General features: G+C 37.0%; 1 protein-coding gene across 1 annotated transcript; it reads left to right on the forward strand.

Moving 5' to 3' along the window:
• The first annotated feature begins 827 nt into the window (after positions 1 to 827).
• On the forward strand, positions 828 to 8,746 carry LOC105044217 (cytochrome P450 CYP72A616). The gene is made up of 5 exons (XM_073255344.1): positions 828 to 1,210; positions 2,900 to 3,117; positions 3,813 to 4,054; positions 4,799 to 5,135; positions 8,181 to 8,746. The coding sequence occupies exons 1-5, from the start codon at positions 865 to 867 to the stop codon at positions 8,604 to 8,606; spliced, it is 1,569 nt and encodes a 522-aa protein (XP_073111445.1). The 5' UTR covers positions 828 to 864; the 3' UTR covers positions 8,607 to 8,746.
• The last annotated feature ends 6,545 nt before the right edge of the window (positions 8,747 to 15,291 follow it).

A 15,291-nucleotide genomic window follows, 5' to 3' on the forward strand; every position in this document is an offset into this window, starting at 1 on the left:
CTATCACGGATGGCCGCCAAATCATCCATCTTAAAGATGGACAATTCTTATTTATTTTTGAAATATGAAGAGACATCATTAATGTGACACACGGTATATTATGACGATAAAAATAAATCATTTATGTCCGAAATGGATGATGTGGTGGCTATCTACAATGGTATTATATTCTATGGTACAAAAATTACATCGTAGAGAATCTAATTTCTTTTAAAATTCCTTGGTCCAGCGATTGATAGCCCCGAGTGCAATCCAGCAAACCTAACTGGTATCATACTTCAAGCTTTACGAGGGAACCAAACTGACCATTTGGTGGAAGATATTGCGGCGCCCATTCATGCATTAGCGAATGAGAATATCAGCATTTCTAATGAAACTCCTTTACCAAAAAAAAAAAAAAAAATCCAATGAAACTCCCCAAAGGAAAAAAAAATAAATAGAGACTTTGCTGATCGGTGCCTAAAAGGAATTCATGTTCATTCATCTAATTAATAAATTCACGAATTAATTTCTAATTCTATGCAGTGTTACTTGGTTAAAACTTTTCTTAAAAAAAAAGCCTAGAAATAGTTGGAGATCATTTAATGAAGCTATCTTAATGCATTGGCTCATTTATGACACAGATTTATTTATATTAAATTCAAACATACTTAAAATAGATTATTGATGGGACAGATTGTTGGATCAGATCATAAATTGCCAACTGTATGTGGGCTTTCCAAGTGAGGGAGTTGGGAGTTAGCATTGGACCATCGGCTCAGATTTTTTTAAAAAAAAATGGTGCAAAAATATCACATGTCATGAAATGATAGCTTATGAGTGGGGTTAAATGGGAATGAACACTTGCATGGAATTCCTATAAATATGGGTTTTCCATGGACATGGCTTGCTACCCGGAACCAGTTTAGGAGTTTAAGAATGGATTTGGTTAACCTGGTCTATCTTTCCTCGGGTATTTTAATGTTATGGATGCTCTCCAGGGCTCTCTTGGTGGTCTGGTGGAATCCTCTAAGGATCCAAAAGCATTTCCTCGACCAGGGAATCAGAGGCCCCGGGTACAAGCCCCTGTTTGGGAACCTCAGGGAGATAGCCCAAATCCATCGCCAGGTTAAACGTTCACCACCTCTGCCACCGCCGAGTGAGAACAAATCCCACCACTACATGGCTGAACGCATCTTCCCCTACGTTCCCTTTTGGAGCATAAAATATGGTGAGTAATTCGTCAACCGAGTTGTATTGGTTATCAAATTGAGATTTCTTAGATTTATTGATATCAAAAATTGAATAAGATTATTCTATTATGACATGAAGATTATGAGTTCGAAATATGAAAGTAGCCTCCATATACAAGGATATAATTGTATAGCACATGAGGCTATATTTGGCCCTCCCTAGATATCATATTTGTGAGAGCATCATGCGCTTGGTGGTCCTTTTTTTTTTTCTTCTTCTTTTTAATTTATGTTAAATATGTAAAACATACTTCAGAAATCTTTATAAGAAAGACCAGGGAAAGTCATCGGGTCTTTTTCAGCAATTTGATGGAAGGGAGTCTTGATATAGATTATCAATCAGGGAAAGCATATCTTTGGATAAGTTTGTTGGCATGTGTATATCGATCAAATCCAATTACAATCCAAGGAAGATCACAATCTAAAAGTGTGGATATTTTTATCTTATTTATTTATTTATTCTATTTATAATTTTTTGATAAAATTATAAATAAATAAATAACATAAAATTAGGAGCAAGGTTCCAAAACATAAGTTTTTTTTACCCAATGAAAAGTGAAGAGAAAAATAGCACCATGACCTCTTACTGCATGTTATTTTTCATTATGATATGGTTTTATATTAGCCACTACAATAGATTATTTAAATTAAAAGGGCAAGGTTATTTTCTCAGATAAATCACGGCCTTGATAACCATTATAACTGTCAATAATTATTTCAGCAATGATCTATTAGAGTGGCATAATGCATTATTAAGCCTTAGATTTTTGTTGTCAAATTTTATTTTGGATTTTGATCTATAATCAAGCATCCAATAATTTTACAATGTATAGTTTCTTTATATTTTACTTTCAATATATTTTCTAGAAATGGATGTTCATACCTTAAACAACAGAAACAACTTCAGCATCTTATATGAACTAAATTAATATTCTAATTTATCTTAAATACTGAGGTTAACTAGTTCTAAACTAAAATTATATGCCAGTAGTGCAAGTCCACCAATTAATTGGGAGTTGGTTGACTTACGTGACACATGGCCCGGGGGAGCTTCTGATCTTGGTAAGAATACGGACGTCTAACGATACATAATTTTTTGATAAAGAACCGTATAAAGAATATTATATAACAATATTAGTCTATTGTACAATATTATTATATAATGATGTTATATTAGTTTATATAATAAACTAAGAATATATATTATTTGATGTTGTGGAACTTATGATCTCGATAAGAGCCGAGCTTCCATAGGGTGACAGGGCAAAAGATGGACGTTAAACATGTTCACGTCCATCTCTCTATTCAAACCAAACTCTTATTATGCTGGGTAGCTGGGAGCCCTTGGATCTCATGTCCCCTCTATAACGGTCACCATTACAACTAATGTAAGTAAGAGAATTCAAACCAAACTCTTATTATGCTAGAAGTTATTGTTTGAACCAGGTCCACCAGCTCTCAGTCCAACCACGAAGTGACACACATACATGGATGAAAAAGGGCTGGCACATTGCTTCATGCTGGGACTGGTTTGAACCAAAAGACCTGATTCAACCAATAATTTCACCTATTATACATCTATATTGTTACTGTCCGATACGGCATATATTTTATTAAATAGTAATACATGGTTTCATGACATGTCGGAATTAATTTTTACGTTGCAGGAAAGAACTTCTTATTGTGGATTGGCCCTTCCCCTTTTCTAGTGGTCACAGATCCTGAGCTTATCAAAAGAATGTTTAATGATCCATACCACTACTTCATAACAGCAAACCCTGCACTCCATCGGGCACTAGGTCAAAGTTTACCCTTGAGCGAAGGTGATGAATGGGCCAACAAGAGAAGACTTCTTAATCCGCTTTTTAACATGGAAGCCCTCAAGGTGAGATTAAAAACTATATATTATTCTTAACTTTATAAATTTTATCCATCCACCTACCCTTCAATTTAGACATATTGAAGCATGATTATAGACACAAATACATACGTAAAAAATATATTTTACACACACACACACACACACACACGGATATATATATATATATATACACACACACACACACACATAAATAAATAAATAAATAACTATATATATATATGTATATGTATATGTATATATAATATATTATGTTATGTTATGTTATAAACTTAACTCCTTTTGAGAGGATAGGATATCCATTCCTCTTGAGTCCAAAATTAACAATGGAGCATAGGTCCATACTCTTGATCATGATTTATATCATTGAAAATGCTTAGAATTTCAAAATCATATATTTTAGTGATTTGTAATCTACACATCAAGTGGGTGCAAAATTAAACGCTAAATATGATATGATGCTATGTTTTGCTATGACCGAAGCATTAAAATCTACAAATATTCAATCTATATATGTTTCGACATGCGTAGATTATGATAAAAAAGGTGGATATTCCCTCTGATTTATGTGCGCTAGCCATTGTAATCATCTTAATGAATGTTCATCATCTTCCATAAAATCTAGCTCTTGTATTTCTTTTTAGTCCTTGCAGAATACAAATCTTATTTGTCTAGCTCATTTTTACAACGATATCATCCAGGATATGTCACAGATTATTGCAAAAGCAACAACCAAGATGGTAGACAGGTGGTCCAAATTCATCAAACTAAATGATTGGGAAGTTGACGTGCAGCATGAATTTGAAGAACTCGCACAAAATATTGCTGCCATTATTATATTTGGAAAGAGTGCTGAGTTAGGCAAGCGAGTAGGCCATTTGCAGATGAAACTACAAGATGTGACCTCTAAAGTATTGAGGGTTGCTTATATCCCCGGTTCAAGGTAACAACATATATTGAGATCATGCGCCTTCTGCACAAATTTGCATACTAATTAACATCTATATATGCATGAGTATCTTGTATTCTTTTGAGAGATTGCTTATATGTAACATCTCTATGATTAAAAAATACGTTTTATCCATCAGTTATTTCTCTTGTTAAACCATAGATCGCTTGCTCAGATGGTATCTCTCCTTGCCACTTGAGCAAGGGGGCAGGGGTTTGATTCCTGTTGGGGAGAAAGCTCGAGGGATGGGACAGATATAGAGGGTAAAGATGGGGATTAGCCCCTCAGAATCTGCAAAAAGAAAATTCTCTTATCAGCCATCCCACATATCAAGTAAAATATAATGAAGTATATTTGTTGGGATTTGATGTACATGTGTGTGGGTGTGGGTGTAAAACCATGTGTCTGTACATATCTATGTATGTAACAAAGAGTGCTTCACATCATTATAGTGGTCGTGTGCTAATTCAGAAAGATGATTTGAGCAAGTCCACCAATGTTTGTATGTTCTCTTGTTTTAGGGGCAGTCTTTTGGCTTGGAAGTGAGATCTCGTCTGAAACCTGAAACTTTCCTTCTTCAAACTCCTGACAAAAATGTAGAAATGGAAAGAAAAAATTCAGTGATGCATGAAAAGTATGAGATAACTTGAATGATGCGGAGCATAGATAAGAGCTTTATCTATTGTAGAAGAACAGAGAGATCCAGAGTACTAATTTTTTAATGGTTTATGAACACAGGTTTATCCCTAATCCCTTAACTTCCAAGTGCGTTTGGTTGAGAAAAGAGGCAGACAAATTAATCAAAGAGCTGATCAAGAGCCGCTATTCGAGCAAAGATGAGCAGGAAAATGACTTTCTTGGGTTTTTACTCTCGTCAACCCTGACTCAAAAGCAGATTGAGGATGAATGCAAGGTCTTCTCTACTGCTGGTTATGAGACCATATCCATTGCGTTGTCCTGGGCTTTCATACTCTTGGGTACACATACTGAATGGCAAGACAAAGCACGAGAGGAAATTGATGAAGTGCTCAAAGGGAATCAACCCTCGTTCGAAATTCTAGGTCGACTTAAAATGGTAAGTCTCCTGGCATCCAATGACTTTCAAATAATGAATTATATCCTACACCATATATACCATATCACGATGCATCATACCAATTATGTGTCTCGATTCCAATGGATCTCATTCGTCATGCACCCATCTTGGATTGCCACCCTATTCAGCTCATCACAATTTGTTCCTACGGTGCATCATTGAAGTGGTGCATGGGTAGGATATAATTTCTCCTCTCAAATAAATACTGGTTATACTACTATATATTAAAGTTTTTTAACTATATTAGTTTCTCTTGCATTACCTCACCCATTGTCATATTTTGAATTAGAAGGCTGGATTCTTTACCCTTTCACCGAATAAAGCAATAATATATAATGATTTTTCTGTAATTAGAGAAGAAAACATGTTTATTTAGAAGGAACATTTTGGAAGGAAAGAAAAAAGAGTTAGGCCCCTGACAAATTCTCATCTCTTTTAAGGCCTATTTAGATGATTAGGCCCAAATCCTATAGAATTCATAGGTTGAGCCAGTACAACCACCAGGATTTTAAGCAGATTTTTTTTTCCTCTGAATTAGATTTCGTTCGGCCCACTCAAAAGAAAATCTTAGGTATTTGTGAAGAGTAATTCTTTGTGCACCATATGCAGTATAGCAAAATTGACGTGGAATGCACCATCCAATTACATTGAACTATGTAGCACAAGTAATAATGGAACAGTATTTAATGCCGCTCAATTTTTTTTTTTTTGTCTTCAAATTTTTACTAATAAAAATATCTTTTCTATTTGTTCTGCTTTTTGATACCTTATATAACCTCCTGTGAGTATATATGATATTTTGAACAATATATATGACTTCCCGTGTCTTTATATAATATCCTGTGATTATTATGACTTTCTGTGAGTATATGATGACTTTCTAAGCAATATATATGATTTTCTGATATCTCATATAATTTTTTATTAATATATATGACATTCTGAATAATATATATAATTTTTTATGAATATATATGATATTTTGAATATTATATATGACTTTCTGTATTTTTATATGATATTCTGAATAATATATATAGTTTTTTAATATCTTATATGATTTTCTATGAATATATATAACATCCTGAATAATATATATGACTTTTTATCAATATATATGACATCCTGAATAATATATATGACTTTCTGTAAATATATATATAGTATTCTAAATAATATGTATAACTTTCTTTATCTGTATATGATATTCTGAACAATATATATGATTTTTTGATGCTTTATACGACTTTCTGTAAATATATATAACATCTTAAACGTTATATACGATTTTTTGTATTTTTGTATGACATCTTGAACAACATATATAGCTTCCTGATACCTTATATTACTGATACCTTATATGACTTCCTATAAATATATATGATATCTTAAACAATATATATGACTTTCTATGAATATATATGACATCCTGAATAATATATATAACTTTTTGATATCTTATATGACTTTTTGTTAATATATATGACATCCTGAATAATATATATGACTTTCTCTATCTTTATATGATTTTTTGTTGGTTATTATGACTTACTATTGCATTATATGATATTAGAAAGTCATAATACTGTTCTTTTGTTATTTTATAGAGGGAAAAGATATTTTCATCAACAAAAATCTGATAAAAAAAAGTTGAGCAGTATTAAATATTGTTCCATTATCGCTGGCACTATATAGTCCAATATGATTGAACAGTGCACTCCACATCCATTTTACTACACTGCACGTGGTGTACAAAGTATTATTCATTTATGATTATAAGCTTAGCTCAACTTATAATCCAATATCTCTTTTAAGGCCAAGTTGGGCCTAGCTGATGCAAAGATGAATCTAACCCATTTAAAGGATGGGCTGAAATTTATAATCGGATCCAGCCCATCATGCTAAAAGTCTACGCCTCAATCCATGCAAAATGTATCGGCTCAGACGGTCGGGCAAGCTGCCTGATTTTTGAGCAAATCCACTCTCAATAGAAAAATATGGGTACTATTGCGGCAAATCTCCAAGTGCGTCTGAGTCTGGTGAAAAGTGACCTGTAAAATAAGTCAACATTGATCGAAGTTGTGTCCGACGGGATCCTCCGATGCTTAAGTTAGTAGGAAGTGGTGAACAGTATATTTAATGTAAAATTCGGTAGAATATTAGCCCAGTAAAAGCCTCTTACCATCACTATTCTCTTACTTTCTTTTTATAAATAATTTGGGTGTAACCATCAGATATGTAAGGTCTCGCTTGTTGTGGCACGAAGGGGTAGTTAACTCCTATTATCAAACTATGATCATAGAGTTAGTGGATACTTTATGTCCACTAACAATCATGGTATGGAGTTGTTATCTACGGTTGTGGCGTCATAATTGTAAATTCTGATATCTACTGGGTGTCGGTGATCTTAATGTACCGACTATCTATCGGTAACTCCGATATACTAAGTGGTCGCCAGTCGGTGATTCTGAAATATCGACTAGCCATCGACTATTTCATTGATCGAGCCGTTGAGATAGATCATTGTCTGGGAAGACAGTCGAAAGTTGCCGACAATCAGCCAGTTTGCTGATTGACAGTCAGCTTCCATGATGCCGATGATATGTCGGGGTAATAAACTCAATATAGTGTAGACGTTGTAGTCAAACCAATAACTCTTTTAGCGGTCCATCATCTATTGCCGACACATAGTCGGGATTCGATCGTGAATTGGGGGAGCGGATTCGATTGTCCCAACGGATACTTATAAGTGAGAGAAGTTTGCACCAAGAAAAAGAAGTAAGTGAAGTTAGGGTACTCTTTGTTTACTTTATCTTTAATATCAGCGATGCTCCTCTGTCTTGGCAAAAAAAAAAAAAATTGGGTACTCTTTTGAATGTATAAAAAAGAACATATATATATATATATATATATATATATATATATATATAGAGAGAGAGAGAGAGAGAGAGAGAGAGAGAGAGAGAGAGATACGTGTTTGATAAGCAATTAGGCTCACAGCAGTGCTTTGGGATAATTTGGCAGGTCAACATGATAGTCAACGAAACGCTCCGGATGTATCCACCAGCGCCCATCGTAGCCAGACAAGCAGAGGAAGATATCAGACTTGAAGGTGTGGATATCCCAGGTGGAACAACTTTTGTGATACCCATTCTAGCAATCCACTATGATAAAGAGTTATGGGGGGACAATGCCGCCGAGTTCGATCCAAGTCGCTTTGCAGAGGGAGCCTCCAAGTCATCCAAACACCCAAAGGCTTTCATGCCTTTCACTCATGGCCCCAGGATGTGCCTCGGGATGAACTTTGCTCTCCTGGAGATCAGGCTGGTTCTTGCCACCATCTTGCAGAAATTCACCTTCGTCACCTCGCCCATCTACAAGCATGACCCCTTGTATACTCTCACCATGAAGCCTGGGAAAGGGGCGCAGGTCATATTCAAAAAAATATGATATTACCACCACCCACTTGGAATGATCCTATGCATTCTCTTGGGAAATCTACTATTATCGATTTCTGCTTCAGTAGCTATGTATTGGAAACACTATGTTGAAAATTTGAAATAAACTTGTATTTCTGGGCTTAAGTACGACATTCACAGCAAAGATTAGGTATACGTATACTCCTCATTGTCTATGTGTATCAGTAACATTTTGTGGGCTATATTGATGTATTCATGTCGCGCACGCCACGGAAAAACTTTAAACTGATATGAATCTAGACGGATAGGTACTCCCGAAAATTAGGATTAGAAACCCCAATCCTGGGGTCGTTTAAAGCTCAAGGCAACATCATTTAAAGCTCGTTCGGCAGATTTGGATTTCTTGTTGGATTCATCATAGAATAGGTGGTTTATTTGGATAGGGCCCGCATCAACCCAAATCCTGTGGGAGGAAAACAAAGATATCCATGCTGTAGATTAACCATCCCACAAATAGAATCTAGGCTAAGATTAGGACAGGATTCTAGAAGGATACGGACTGGATAGGTCAATGGACCAAATTCCTGCAAAAATCCAATTCAATCCTATTTGATTATGCAAAATTATAACTTCATGTTTTAATTAAATATCCATAAAGAATATATATATATATATATATATATATATATATATATATATATATATATATATATATATATATATATATATATGAGTTTAGCTGCCACATACAACGTAGAGATGGTAGCAGCAACTCTTTTTGAAAACATACCGGCAATTCCAATAATCTCTCCATATTCAGCCCTTGTCGTAGCCTTCATCTTGAAGGGCTGCGGGAGGAGAGAGACTTCCAGACTCTTACCAAGAGACGTGAGTTGGCCCATTGTCTGAAAGTATCGTAGCCATAAAGCAAAAAGAGTTCATCGAGTTTGCTCTGGCACAACCTCTTTGACAATGGTCATCAATATATTCCTATAGATCGTGTGGCTAAAAGAGAAGAGAGGAGAGGAGGGGAAGATTGGTGAGTTGAGCCCCGCCGTATGGGAGGAGATGCTGGCCCATCTTGTGTGGGGCTGCCAATATAACATCCCAAATCAAAGGAACGGATGCCGCCTTATCATCTATATTAGAGACAGGCAGCTCTCGTTCATAACTTTGACACATTATGCATTGCACTAATATTCCACGAATAAGAGCCATCCATCTTTAAGATGGATGACATGATAATAATTTATGATAGTATTGCACTCTACATTGCATCGCATTGGTTCCGAACCCTCAAAATCAAAAGATAGGTTAGTAGCCTGATCTCAGCCCTAGCTTTAATTAGTTGCATAACCCCATCCACCATTATTTAGCATCCAAGGAAAGAAACTTACGTGGCAGCGTTTTTACTAGGGGACAGCATGCGGGACATACCAAACCAGCGAGATACGCGCTATCAAGTTGCATGGAGGACAATTTACTGGTCAATGGTTGTGCGTGACCAGAAGTAGTGCTCATCGACGTGTCCCGTGATTGCTCGCAAAATAAGTGCAAAAGTGGCACGCTTTCTCGCTAAACTTTTTAAACTTTCAAGCCATTCACCAAAATAAGGGGGGAAAAAAGAAAAAAAAGAGGGAAGAGGAACAATATAATTTTAAGGACGTTCTCGGTCGTGCTATCCACGTATACAATGCCGGGGTTCCTGTTCGAGGCCATTACCTTTGGGAACCAAATGTTTGTTATTACTTCCCGACCACTTTCTTATAAGGTGTCATGCAGCATGAGTGGTCGGAAATGATTGGCTTCCCGATTGGTCGATGCATGACATGTTATGTGGCACGATTTTGATCATCTTCGGATGCGTGGAAAAGCAGCATAAAATATTGACTATTGGGATAGTCGGATTTGCTTCTTTCGATTCAATGTCAGTTCTCATATTTGAGATCGACCCTTTATTCCATATCTATATAAGAAGAGCCAAGAGATCTCCAAAAGAAAGACTCTGGAAGGGAAGATACTTCTAGAATTCAGTTTTTATGAGAGTCATCTGATCGAAACAGAGTCATTATACCGAATCAGAGTCATTTGATCAAAGCAGAGTCATTATGGCCGAACTTGAGTCATTATGGCGGAAGCAACATCTTCATGACCGACTGATCATCTTCATATCAAATGACCGACTGCCCAATGACCGCTATCAAACAGCCGACTGCCAAATCTATAATCAAGATACTATAATCATGGATAATAACTATATATTATGATCGTTAGTGGACATAAACTACCCATTAACTCCATGATTATGATCCGATAATCGAGGTAACTATCCCTTAGTACTATAAAAAGTGAGATCACGTGCTCGACAGTTACACCCGAATCACCTATATATAAAAGAGAGATAAGGGAACAGGCAAGGGGTAAGGCACTTCTGGGCTAAACTCTACCTATTTTAATAGTCTATTTACTATTCATCCACTCTCCACTAATTTAAACATTGAAGGATCCATATCGAACATAATTCCGGCCAGCAGACTTCATTTTTGCAGATGACTCTTTACCAGTGATAGGCGTAGCAAGAGATTGGCCGCAATAGATTGGTGCACCAGGTAGAGAGGTGAATCCAATCAATGTGGCAAAAAGGAGAGCCCAGAACATTCCCACCGACTCCATCCAACAATCTTTCCATCGGGAAGATCTTCCACCTCCACCGGCAGAGCCCAATTCCTCGCATCCGATCGTTACCGTGGACGACCAACAATTCGTTGCTTTGGTGCAGCAGGAAAAGATACTAATGGAGGCAGTTCATGGTATGCAGTAAATACAACCAACAATCGATGGTGGTGCAACCTTGACGATAGTCTCATCGACGGGATGGGCCACACCACTCAGCCCATCACTCTCAATGCACCGATCGCCACTTATTTCCCTCCAAAGCTGAAAAGGAGAAATGACGATATTCCTTTTCTTCCTCATCCAACAAAAGTTCAACTCCTGGGTGCTCTTTCTGAGAGGATTTCTAGTGCGTAGACAATTACGAGTGGAAGCTCTAGGAGCTAGATCATCAAATTAAAAAGCTACAAAATGACTAAGCGACGAGACTTCGGGAGGCAAACATTCGGAAAGCCTATCCAAATGATGAATCAATCATAATCAATGATTCCAAAAATTTCTCCAAATGATGAATCAATTATTATCAATGATTCGAAAAGCTTCTCCAAATGATGAATCAATCGTGATTGACGATACAAAAAGCTTCACCAAACGACAAATCGATCATGATCGATGATGCAGAAAGCTTTTCCAAATGATAAATCGATCATCATCGATGAGATGAAAAGCTCATCTAAACGATGAATCGATCGTGATCTACGATTCAAAAAGCTCCTCCAAATGATGTCTATGTTCCTCTATGATGGAATGACTTTTTTCAGATCAATGGAATCTATAATAATGTTCCTCTGCAATAAAATGATTGCCCTTCGGACATGGAATACCAACAATCTACGATTGTATTTTCAGTAAAATTGTCCTTACGATATAATATATTCGAACGACATGTTTGATTTTCAACATATTTTCAACTAAAATGTGATACAATGAGCTCCAACTCAAGATAATTCGACGATAAATATGAGCACCAGCTCGAGCTCCGAAGAGCCAAAGTAGAAAAATACCGATCTCTGGATTGAAATGAATCCCAAGAGGACCAACATGCTGACTCGGCTCTGATCGGATGGAATAACATACCGACTCGACTACGGTCGGACGAAACAATATGCCAATTCGATTTCGATCAGACGGAACCATATGCCAACTTGACTATGATCGAGCAGAACAATATGCCGACTCAGCTATGGTCAGACAGAACAATATACCAACTTGACTACGATCGGACGGAATAATATACCGACTTGACTATGATCGGACGGAATAATATGCCGACTCGATTACGGTCAAATAGAACAATATGCGGCCGACTTGACTATGATCGAATGGAACAATATGCTAACTCGACTATGGTCGGACAGAACAACATGTCTACTCGATTACGGTCGTACGGAAAAATATGTTGACTCGACTATGATCGGACAGAACAATATGCCGACTCGATTACGATCGGATGGAATAATATACCGACTCGGTTACGTTCGGAGGGAACAATATACAGACTCTGATCGGTTGAATCTATATACCGACTTAGGAATCGAGGCTTGAAGTCATGACAGAAGATACGCTGACTTCTATCATCCAACCCGTCAAGCGACCTTGGACTTGGAAGTGGGAAAAAACTGTTAGAATAATCGAATTTGCTTTCTCCGATTCTATGTCGGCTCCCATATTCGAGATCGATCCTTTGTTCCATACCTATATAAGAAGAGCCAAGAGATTTCAAAAGGAGAAGCTCTGGAAGGGAAGAAATTTTCAGAATTCAGCTCTCATGAGAGTCATCTGGCTGAAGCAGAATCGTTATACTGAACCAGAGTCATTTAGCTAAAGCAGAGTCATCATGGCTCAACTTGAGTCATCATAGCTAAAACAATATCTTCGTGACTGACTGATCATCTTCATGGTCGATTGACCATCTGATGGCCGACTGACCAGCTCATGGCCGACTGACCATCTTCATGTTAAACGACCGATTGCCAAATAGCCGACTATCAAACAGCCGACTGCCAACTGTCAAACGACCGACTGTCAAATGACTGATTGTCAAATCTATAATCAAGATACTACAATTATGGGTAATAACTATATGCCACAATCATTAGTAAGCATAAACTGCTTACTAACTCCATGATTATGGTCCGATAATTGGAGTAACTACCTCTTAGTGCCACAAAAAGTGGGCCTACGTGCTCGACAGTTACACCCAAGTCACCTATAAAGGAGAGATAAGGGAACAGACAAAGGATAAGGTACTTCTGGGCTAAACTCTGCCTATTTCAATAGTCTACTTGCTGTTTGTCTATTCTCTACTAATTTAAGCATCGAAGGATCTCCACCGGATGCAATTCCGGCCAGTGGACTTCGTTTTGCAGGTGACTCTTTACCGACGATGATGGGGGTAGCAGGGGATTGGCTGCAATATTGACCATGCAAAAATCCTTTTATCAAAAGTCACTATGCACATACGAGATGTTTGCTATGATTGGGTTCATCTTTCTTTTATGTATTGGTCCTCGTTGATGGCTCTCACAGTGCACCCCCTTTCTACTATGGGATTTGATGGACCGCACCTAGACCCTGTCTACTTTCAGCAAGCCATTTACTTGCACCGGTTCCCATTTATTTATTTCCTCATTAAAGCGGAGGCCGTTGATGATGCTATGAAAGTTCTTGGAGCGGAGAAAAAGTTTTGGAGATGAGTTGGCTGGAGATTTTATAGTATTTGATGCGTCTGGTGAAGTTCTTTGATCCATTTTGATGATTTGACAATTGGATCCATTGAGCCTGGGGAAAATTTTTCCAATTTGACGAACTTTTTTTTTTTTTTTGTTTTTCTCCGTGGAGTTCTGTATCCGTGGTGTCGGTGAAAAATTTTGAGCTTTGTCTCGATTTTAAAGGGGAAAAGGATGGTCAGCGGACACTTTTTTCTCTGTCGAAAACACTTGTGGCCTGCAGAGGAGTATGTTAGCAGAACTACGTTGCAATTGGTGAATCCTTTTCTTTGGTATCTGAATCATAGAAAGATCTTAGTGAATGAATAATCTCATGCTTCAGTTCAGCTCCTTTGGATCAGTCATGGCTTGATGAAATGATCCATGGACTTATAACTGTTTTATGTTGACAATGTTATTAGTTTTTTAGAATTTAATGGTATAGTCACTTATGTTGGTTAATGCATTGTTTGGGATTTTGTACTCTGTTGTTTGTGAGCTGGATGGGTGGTGGGTATTCTTTTTGGTTCAACCCAACTATATCGATGCTTTATTTTTCCAATTTTTTACTCAAAACATGATTGTAGCTGGACTTCGATGGAGATGCACCACCAGAGCACAGTGTGACATTTATGGAGGCAATTAGAATGGTGTGGTGGCTGGCTATTAAACCCCTCTCTCTCTCTCTCTCTGTGTATGATGCACCACCAGAGCACAGTGTGACATTTATGAGCAACTAGAATGGTGGTGGCTGGCTATCAACCTCTCTCTCTCTCTCTCTCTCTCTCTCTCTCTGTATATATATAGTTTTTGGTGAGCCTGCTGCGCTTCCAGATTGTTAATGGTTCATGAAAGTTTTTGTTGCATCAATTAAGTTGTTGATGGGTTATTAGGCGATAGATGCGCCTTGGTGTTCGCCTTTGGTCATTGTTGAGTGATCAATGAGAAGATGTGGTGCTTTGGTCCCTATCAATAATTTATTGCTGGACATGTTTGGTTCGCTTTCTTATCCGGCTCTGAGTTTTCTTTTCTTTCTTTCTTTGTTTTTTTTTTTTTTTTTAATTGTTATCTAGTTTTCACTCTTCTGACTGCCTACAGTTTGACCAGTAGCATCATTAACAGGAATTTGACTTTGCAACAAATAAATACTTTAATAATTTAAGGAAATGCTTGTTGTTGAATAAATAATATTTTTTTGAGACAAAAGTTTAATAAACAAACAGCTTAATTAGTAAATAGTCAAAAACTTATATAGGTTCTGTCTCGGGGGAAAAAAAAAAAGAAGGAAGAAAAAAAAAAAGAAAGAAAAGGAAAAGTCTATACAGGTTAGAAAAT

Source organism: Elaeis guineensis, chromosome 4 (genome assembly GCF_000442705.2).
Source record: "Elaeis guineensis isolate ETL-2024a chromosome 4, EG11, whole genome shotgun sequence".
In the NCBI taxonomy this organism is placed as follows: Eukaryota; Viridiplantae; Streptophyta; class Magnoliopsida; order Arecales; family Arecaceae; genus Elaeis; species Elaeis guineensis.